General features: G+C 46.9%; 3 protein-coding genes across 3 annotated transcripts, besides 2 other annotated features; 1 reads left to right on the top strand and 2 right to left on the bottom strand.

The window, feature by feature from the left end:
* Positions 1–1,330: 1,330 nt before the first annotated feature.
* Positions 1,331–3,919, bottom strand: FPSE_04527 (uncharacterized protein; the record flags this gene model as incomplete). Its single annotated transcript, XM_009257645.1, has 1 exon — positions 1,331–3,919. The coding sequence occupies one exon, from the start codon at positions 3,917–3,919 to the stop codon at positions 1,331–1,333; it is 2,589 nt and encodes an 862-aa protein (XP_009255920.1).
* Positions 3,920–4,084: 165 nt separating this feature from the next.
* Positions 4,085–4,105: a repeat region.
* A 567-nt stretch (positions 4,106–4,672) lies between these two features.
* Positions 4,673–4,694: a repeat region.
* Positions 4,695–4,828: 134 nt separating this feature from the next.
* FPSE_04526 (uncharacterized protein) lies at positions 4,829–6,357 on the bottom strand (the record flags this gene model as incomplete). Its single annotated transcript, XM_009257644.1, has 2 exons — positions 4,829–5,744; positions 5,801–6,357. The coding sequence occupies 2 exons, from the start codon at positions 6,355–6,357 to the stop codon at positions 4,829–4,831; spliced, it is 1,473 nt and encodes a 490-aa protein (XP_009255919.1).
* Positions 6,358–7,374: 1,017 nt separating this feature from the next.
* On the top strand, positions 7,375–7,929 carry FPSE_04525 (uncharacterized protein; the record flags this gene model as incomplete). Its single annotated transcript, XM_009257643.1, has 1 exon — positions 7,375–7,929. The coding sequence occupies one exon, from the start codon at positions 7,375–7,377 to the stop codon at positions 7,927–7,929; it is 555 nt and encodes a 184-aa protein (XP_009255918.1).
* Between the last annotated feature and the right edge of the window lie 1,872 nt (positions 7,930–9,801).

Raw genomic sequence — 9,801 nt, forward strand, 5'->3', positions numbered from 1 at the left:
AGAGTAATAAATAACAATTCTGGTTAATTTATTATCCCGACCAAGATGGTGATTGCTGTATATCTCTCACTGTCTCGTCGACAGTTGAAATTTACCTTTACCTATACGAACACATACATACTTCAGTCTCGTTATTAACAATGCGGATACTGTTTGAAACGTCGGTTCGATCCACCTCATTTCCAGTGGCAAAGTCGTTGAACTGTCAAATGTGCCTGGACTGTTGCCCACGAGGACCCTTGCGCTTTAGACTGGTTCTCTAGTCAGGGCACTTTTCCATAGAGGGAAGTAGTTATTTTGTCGGTAAACTCTGATGTTAAACTCAAGGGTGTATTGAAAAACGTTGATGATTTAAGTGTTGAATAAACTCTGTATTTGATTTCGTATACTGATATCCATGTAGATAGAGAAACCATTCATTGGTTTGCGGACATTACGCCCCGTGTAGGTGCTGTGCTCCGTTTATTTTAATTTCCCCATCCAAGCAACAAAGCCAAAAGCAACAAAGTCAACACCCCCCGGGTAAAAGCAGGCGACAAATTAGCGAGTCTTTGCCCCCCCCCCGCCAAGCCTTTTCTATTTCTCGATCTGACTTTCATCAACAGATCGACAACGACTTTGCTCTGCTCTGCTTTAGAGGGTCCACCTTGAAGGACACCCTTAAATAACATGATACGATCCTTGGCGGGCGACGTTCTAGACTTTCGACCAAGAATTACCACAACCTATCAAGCCTCAAGACTATTATGCATGCAGCAGCCTGTATAACAGCAATTATTACAGCAAAAAAGGTCTCATTCTTGAAAGTTACCGGGTGAAGTGGTTGTCTCTCAATATATACAAACACATTCCAGCTATAGGCCGCGTGGAATGAGGCAAAAGGACAACCCGCCATTTCAACAAACCTCAAACCTCCATCCCCAGTTATCTCATTCCAACCAAGAAAATCCCCCTTCTCTCTTTCTAATAAGCCAGCTGTCAGTTTCATCCATTCATCACATCTCGAATTATCCTCATGCGCCAATCATCCTTGCTTGCCCAATTCTGCGGATCTCGCGAAAGCCCTGTCCATGTAAATAGGTACGTAGTAGCTTCGCTTCGTCCGTCTCTAGTCACGAATCACCACATAAATGTTGGGTACATAAACGGTGCATTATTTCAGCTGACAGGGAACATGACATTTGCAGATTCTTGTTCAAGATGCCAAGTTTTCGTTTCGATTCTTCACCCACTAATGAATAGTCTAACTGCCTACCGACTACATGGAGAGTACAGATCAGAGTCTCCGCAGTAGATAGACGAGAGATCATTACTACTACCTTGATCAACCTCAGTATCGCTCCATAATCCACTGCCATCGCGCGTCAACACTCATCTCCTCCAGGACAGCTGTCTCGGCCTTCTTGATCTCGGTATATCTCTGCACTACATCTGCACCAAGCAACCCAACCAACTGTTTATCTTGCTGCAGAGCCTGGAGCGCCTCTTGTATGCTCCGGGGTAACCTCACGCTTATCTTGAGCTCTTCTCTTTCTGACGAGGACAGTAATGCGGGATCCTTTGTGCAATCTCCCAAGACGAGCCCCTCGTTGTCATCGAGTCCCTGCACGCCTGATAGTATGATCGCCGCGAGCGACAGGTAAGGGTTGGCGATTCCGTCGATGCACTTGATCTCCCAGTGACTGCCCTCGACCTTGCGCAGCGGCACCTCGCGGTTCTGAGTGCCCCAGGCAACCCAAGTACCACCAGCCCAGCAGCCATCTACAACTCTGTCATAACTGACCTTGCTGCTATACGTGAATGCCGCGATGGCCCGGAGGTGCTTCAGAATACCAGCGTAGAAGGGTTCGTAAACGTCCTTCTCTGACCCAATCGGTGTTGAGATGGACATGTGCATGTGTGCTGCTGTTCCACACGACGTCGCATATGGCTTGGGGTGAAGCGTCATGCGGAATCCCTTTGCTGTAGCACACCCACTGATAACATCTCTTGTGAAGAGAAGGTTGTCCACGGCCTCCAGTGCTGGTGCTGTGGGCATCACGAATTCATATTGTCCATTGGCGCTTTCGGGATGCATCATCTCAATGTATATACCGGCGGCATCAAGTTTCTCGATAGCATCTTCAAGAACCTCAGTCGCCGCTTCATGGTCCAGAGCTCGGGTCACAGACCACGCGTGCCCGTCTGTTTCCAGAGGTTCGTACTTGGCCGTCCCGCAACGACGGAAGAGGACGAGCTCGATCTCAAATCCGAGCGTGAACTCGAGCCCTTGCTTGGCTGCTTGGTCAAGTGTTCTCTTCAAGAGAGTGCGTGTACAGAGAGACGCAGCAGATCCATCCTTCTCCTTAAAGTCACCCATAACTGTGATATATCCTTTTCGGGGACCAAGACGAAGGGTGCTTAGATCTGGATGTAGCCTGTACTCTCCTGTCGGGGTAACGCTGGGTACTGGGTGGTCTCTCTGATCAATGCCAAGGCCAGCTTTGGTTACACCAAATGAAAAATCCTCTCCACTACGCAGTAGAGACCAGACACGACGCATGGGAATCGCTCGCACCCTCGTCATGGCGGTGAAATCGGTCCAAGTCACCTGCAAGAACCTTGGTTCTTCCTTGTTCTTGAGGAACCTGGAGAGCGTTGCAATGTTATTCTGCTCTGAGCATTCAAGCCCATGACTGGAGTTTGTGAGTAATGGCTTGAAGTCCAAGCCGAGGTCGTAGAGCTTGTTTGCGTTATTGAAGAGCATGTCGCGGGTCATCTGGGCTGCTTGTGTCCAAGAGAAATCTCCCTTGTTGACATAATCTACCAGGACAGTCTGCAACACTTCTCGGAGCTGATCCACAGCCACGATGTACGTCTCTGGGAAGAAATGTCCGTCGGTGCTCCAGAGAATCTTTGATGTCGGACAGAGCTCCAGAATCTGTCGGACAACCCCTTCTTGTCCTTCGCGACTGATGAAAGGGAACACTTCTCCGATATCAGCATAAACGTTTGCGTAAACGGTGGCCAGATACCCCAGCTCACGGGTGAATGGATAACTGGCGTGGAGCAAAACGATCGGGACGTCTGGGTATGTCTTGATAAACTCTTGTAGATGAGCGGGTGATGACTTTGACAATGTAATGTCGTTATCGCCCAGACCAGTGTGGAACTGGATTGGCTTTTTGTGCTCGTCCTCGCTGTTTTGAATCAAGCCTGCCAAGATATGAAGGAAGTAGTCATTTAGAGGTTCATGATCAAGTCTCTCGAATATCTGAGCACCGTCCTCTTTTCTTTCGTCAAAGATGAGCTGGAACTTTTGCATGATGATCTCAAGGTCGGTGACTTGAGTGACGGCAAGACCTGTTCGGTAGCAGATGACCGACTTGAAACCGACAATTTCTGGATCATCAAGAGCATCATATACGGCATTCATAAAGTTCTCGACAGATCCAGAGAATGCCTCGGAAGGGTGCGAGAATTGTCCACATGCCTTTTCGATACAGCCTGCCGCGACTTCCTCGATGCGAAGAATACGCTTGTTGGGGCTCCTCGTATAGGCATCAAGCGTGTGATAGGGCTCAACATCAGCGGGATCGCCCAAGAGATCGTCGACCAATATGTTTTCGATTCCTGAGAGGCATGTCCTTATCCACTCGTCATAGTTGCCCTTTTGCTTTCTTATCACAGCAGCTTCGACGGCATCCCAGGTCGGCTCAGTGCCTAGATGCCGAGAGAGGAGCTTCACGGCGCGGAGGTGAGCCAGACTTGTCTTTGAGTCTCCGATAGCATCTCCGTTGGCCTCGGTAGCGATGGATAGAAGGGGGTGTTTTCTTATCGCGATGAGTTTGAGGAGAGGATGGGCGTGATGGTCAATTATGGGGGTAGTATAAATGACCCGACGAAGGGCCTCTTCTGTGTGAATTGTCGGAGCTGTCATTTTTATCGTATTCCGACAAGAATTTTCAGATGTTGTCGCGAGCCAACTTCTTTGAGTGAGGTGTTGACGATGTCTCTAAATTGCTCAACACAGAGAGAGTGGACTGATTGGCCCCCTCGTGGAATGACGTGATGTTCAATTATTGCTTTTTAGAGGCTGACATTGATTAATTATAAATAAATTAAAGCAAGCTGAGCAATTTTGAACGAGACAAGTCGATATGAAAGAGATGCCACAGTAAACAGCTTTATAGTTGCATCAGGTTGCAGCGCAGTCACCCCGGGTGGTATTTAGGCCAAGATATTTTATTATGTACCCTGGCTTCTCCTCGTTTCACTCATCTTTCGATTTCGATAACGGCATCTTCAACTGAGACAAACGTGGCGGCATCGAATCAATTAGCCTTTGACAAAAGTTCACCGTGATGGGTCTCACGTAAACTGAATGTGTATTGACCAAAAGAAGCCGAGACTTGCAGTTGTTAGAGCCGTTTACTACTCTATTACTGGTCCATCTTGCATCGGCATTGCGACGATCAAGTGATGCTAATGCAGCGCGTACATAGTAACGTCAGTCTTTAGTCTCTGTTATTCACTCATAGTAAGCACCAATACGTTAGTCTGATGAGTGTTTGCCTACTCTGGACAGTTACTTATCCACACATCAACAACCTGATCTGTAGAACAAAATCGTGTAATCAAGACCACGACGTGGACTAACTAACACCTCATATTAAAAAACACCAACTATCTCAAAAAATAAAATAAAATAAAAACTCGTATTACGAAACTAGTGTTCCAGATGTCCAGCCACAGAGCAAGACGCGCGTGGAAGTTGGATTGTGAGATGCTCTAGGGTAATCACCTGTGTAGTATCAGGAATTCTTGTACATACAAGCACGATTACACTTCATGCCATGCATACTTGTGCATTGTTAGCCGTCAGCATCCTCGTAGGCGTCAACGCCGTTGACAGAGTTATCAAGAGAGCTGCGGTTGTTGCCAGACAAAACGGCACCCCAATCCACGATCCCAAACCAACACCGAATAATGCCCCCATGCTTGTCTCAAAAATGAGGAACCCCAAGATCTCTCCAACTGCTAGTATCCCAAATAGAGTCCCTGCACGGCCTTTGTCCACCATTCCAACTAGCATTGCTCGACACAGCGTAGGCAAACCCGAACCGAGAGCTGCGATGATCAGACCGGTGATGATAAATGACTCATTTGTGACCATCATCATGCAGAGACAGCCGGAAAAGAATAGAAAGGAGCTCGAACGAGCTAGAATGGAGTATCGAAAATGAGCTGACGAGCGAGAGAACTTGGTCCATGTGTAAGTGATGACAGGTAGTAATATGCTCAGGGTGACCAGTGTGACGAGGCTTTGTAGAGACACGATAAGTATAGAACGGTGGAGAGGCCAATCGAACTGAATCGGCATCAAGCGGATGATGATTTCGGTTTGCGTCGTAGCCAGTGGTATTGTCATGACGGCACCTGGTAGAAGCCAGACAAGAGGCCTGAAAAACATCGACTTGACCGTGGCCAGTGCTGGCGTTTTCTTGGGCAACTCAAAGTTGAGGTTGTCCAACTCGAGACCATAGGTATACGGATCAATGTTTGTGCTGCCATTGTCCTGAGGCTGAGTTTGCTTCAAAGTCTCCTGTGTAAAGGCGATGATAATGAAACCACCGACTGATACCAAGCTCAAGGATAAGAAGAGTGGCATCCATATGGAGGACTGGAGGAGCTTCCCCGATACCACAGGTCCAACAAGCTGCGCACTGAGAACGGATGCGACAATGTACTGAAGCCACGTTGATCTGACAAGAGTGGTCAGAAAATGGTACTCATCATCACAATAATAAGTGCTACTTACCGTTTGTCTTCGGGTACAACATCCGCGATCATGGCAAACACCATAGCTTCTGCAACACTCCTGCCTCCGCCAAATAGCAACGGAACACCGATACCCCAAATAGCTTCGAGTGGGATATTGCCTGATTGCCAGCACACGATCATGGCGTAGCTTTGGGAGAGTAGCACGCTGGAAATGCTTGCACCGAGTACAGGAAGACGGCCGATTCGATCTGCGAGAAGCCCCAACGGGAAAGCTACCAGAGCAGCTGCAAACAAGGTCAGCCCAGAATTCCCGAAGGAGTGCAGTAGATTGATGTTTATACCAGAAATAGTGCCAGCGATTTGCATCCCAGTAACAATAAAGTTGAGTCTGTACTGTACCGGTTCATCTCGACAAAATTCTTCAGGGAGGAGCTCCGGGCTATCGATTTGATGGACCTGCCTGCACACTATATCCTGCATAAGCTTTATGGATGGAAGGTCGCTTATCGAGAGGCCGAGCTGTATAGTAAAGAGACATATTGACAGGAACGGGAGCAGGATAGCCTGTGGTACAGTGAAGGGACGAGACCGCATGGTGGCATTTGTGATGATTTGGTGGAGAGTTTCATTGGGCATAGCAAGAGAAAGGATGGAAGAAACAAGGAGAGATTTTTTGCCAGCAAAGATATTATGCGGATTGTATTTCTTATTGTTTGATTGAAAATGTTGCTTTCAATAGAAACAATAGAAGCTGCCTGAGAGGAAATACAAACGCAGCACATCTTGACACTGGCAGGCAACTATGACCACTCGTAGTATGTATCTAGATAGGCTCGGATTTTTGACTACATCAATTAAAATACTTACTTTGCTAAAATAAGTTACCCTCATTGATGGGCCATGGATCAAATTGGTTGATTCAATCTGGTGAACTGCCTGCCTACCTTAAGCTACAATTCCTAAAATTGAAACCATCCAACAACTCAAACATACCTCAATGAAGTATATAAAGACACACACCAAGAGCCTCTAAGACCAAGTTTTAGCGTTCCTTTGTTTCTAATCATAGTGTTCGAGGCGTACGGAAACGTGGTTGTCGTGGACAAAGAAATTGGATGAGAGCAATAAAGCAGCTCACCAACCGAACAAATACAGCTAACGACTGAAACAAGATCAAAATAGCAACTTGGGACAATGTATGTAGAACAAGTAGTCAATCAGTATTTGGTCATGCTCCTATAGGTATATTAATTAACTTGCAGCCCACTGTCTTATTGTTACTGGAACATGCAATTTGTTTTCATCTTTTCATTCTTCACAGAGCAGGCCTCAGTACGACTAATATCATTCATACATAGAACACTGGTTGTTCGAAAGGTGAATTCTATAGAACAATCTCATGTTACCTCTGGAAGGGACATTCATTCAATCGTTCCTTTCTACTATATCTTGATCGCGTTGATCGCGTTTCTTGCCCGGTTGCAAGATCATCATCTTACCTTTCTATTCTATAACCGCACCAAGTCTACAACCAGTACCGCAATTCTATCATCCAGTAAGTTTAGAACACCTCGCACTTCAAGACCGAAACTGACTCAATCGTCATAAGGCATGTGCCGAGGCGAGAACGTCCAGTGCAAGGAGTGCTCACAACTGAGCTCTCGTATCGTCCAAATCTGCATCCGCGGCGAGATGATGGTGAATTGCCCTGAAATCGTCATCGAGGGTGTCAACCCGGAAAAGGAGGAATGCCATCTGTGTAGATGCGGTGGCGGCAAAGGTACTATTACCATGCCGTCGTCAATACTTGCGAATGCTAACAACTATGACAGGGAAGTTTGGAGGGCATCCAAGGAGCAAATCATGCCCAAGCCAATTCGTCGGCTCCAAGCCCTGAAGCCTCAGGAGAACTCCGGCCGTTGTTCTAGTGACAAAAACGAGAGCAAATCATCATTTTGGCCACCATATCCTGAAGAACACCAACTACATCGCAGTGTTTCGACTGCGCTGCAGTCAGACCCAAACCAAGGGATGGATTTTCTGGACGATACAACTCAACTTAGGCCTGTAGCTCTAGAAATAGAACAAGAATTTTCGGAAAAAGAATCGTGTGACATTGTTCTGGCATTGAGAAGCAAGCAGAAGATGCTCGTGGTTGCAACGTAAGGGGGTCAACTAGTCTGGCATATCGTTGTAGACATGTAGATCCTATCAGCCATGTGGTATAGCCACTCAGCAAGACTTTCAATAAGTGACATGTAGTAATCAGACGATCAACCAGTTTGCTCCACTCCATTCCCATAGAAACATATGCACCATGTCCATGTAAGCCATCAGTAAATATAGATATTGAGACCACCACAATATTGGCCACTCTCAAGATTCTCAACACCATCACTTATAAATGTGTAATTCTTACTGCAGACCCCAATCATCCGTTTCCATCACATGGACTAAGACTCCCTGCATAAGAGGCGTCATGCCTTGTTGCTGTTCTTATCATCCAATAAAGGGCTGAATATTCGAGCAACATTGGTCCAAGGACCTGTCCCGAGAGCAGGGCAGGGTATGTTATTGGCTTTACTATAAACGCCATAAGGAACAACTAAACGTCGGGCCGAGCCAGATATATGTCTTTTAAGTCTTCACTCCGCCATGGCTTAGATGGCATCGCACATGTTGACAGAAAGTAACGCATCAATATTGATCAGCTTTTGACAGCTTCAGCCCCAGCCCGTATTTTTTACCTGCATATGCACGCAATATCCAAGGCACACCAATAAGCAATCTGGACGGTCATCCCCACCAGCCTGACACTTGCGATGATACAGACTACAGCCGCGTTATGCCAGAAATGGTTGGCTGAAGGGATCGAACTGAGTTGAGGTGACAGGGGATGGGACTAAAGCTAGTGCAGATTTTGAGAGAGATCTCTCTCTGTCAGTGACGACACGACATGATATAAATATTGAGTGAGTCCCGTGGACGAGAAAATGTGAGACTCGAGATGCTAGGCAATGTCTCAGACAGTTCCGAGACACGGAAGCCACTAAGCTTCTTCTTTGTGTCGATCCCTTTTTTCTTTGTCGTACCTCGATCCTGGCCTGTGTGTGATCTTGAGTCTGATCCTGTCCCATGGAGCTGGGAGCCATCAAATCGTCCAGCACTGGAGAGAAAATGCCCGACTGTGACGTGACAAGACAATGATTGCCACCATAGCCGCAAAGGTTTCGGCTACGTCTTTGTGCCTACCTACTGTAGGATTGTAGATGGAGTAAAATAGGAGGCTGCTGAGGGGCGGCAAAAACCGTCAACCAACACATAGTTAGTTGGTGTATTAGTTTATGAGCCGGGCCCGTATTTGAGTTTCCACGCGCAGCCACGTAGGGCCTAGAAAGTGAGTAAGCTTCTAGTTCCGTTTTGTATTGTATGGGAGGTCTTGTGTCTGTCGAGGTACTGCAGGTTGCCGGTTGATACAAGGTGTTGGTGTATCGTCAAGACGGGAATGAGCATGATAATCTCCTTGTAGTGTATGTTGCTATAGGTACTGTCGGTCGATATCCGTGTCATTATTAATTATGCCATACTTCTGTAGGATCGATGGTAGTTTAATTATTCTCCATTGTTCGATGAACCCTGGTTATAGGTTTGGAGAGATAAACGGGAGCAAAGGCCCGAAGAGTCACTAATGCACCACCCTGATGCTACCTACTGTAATTACAGTGCATGCAACACGTGGAAAGCTCAGACTGCTGATCATTGTACCCGTAAAGTGCACGTATGAACGCGCGTGTTGCCGCTATGGAGACTGTTGACTGTGTTGTGTCAGTCCCAGTGAGACGGGGATTGGGATCGTCGCCATTTCCAAATACTTTTGAAGACTCGGGCCCCATATGCCAGGTTCTATCGTGACACCATTTCTACGAAATAACTAGGAGCAGCCAACATTCCATTGATCCACGTGGCTTGTGGAGCAGTTCAGTTCGGTTCAGTTGAGAGGCAGAGAGGTACCCGAGTAAAGTTCAGTCTTGGGGGGGG

The sequence above is a fragment of the Fusarium pseudograminearum genome, chromosome 1 (genome assembly GCF_000303195.2).
Source record: "Fusarium pseudograminearum CS3096 chromosome 1, whole genome shotgun sequence".
Classification (NCBI taxonomy): Eukaryota; Fungi; Ascomycota; class Sordariomycetes; order Hypocreales; family Nectriaceae; genus Fusarium; species Fusarium pseudograminearum.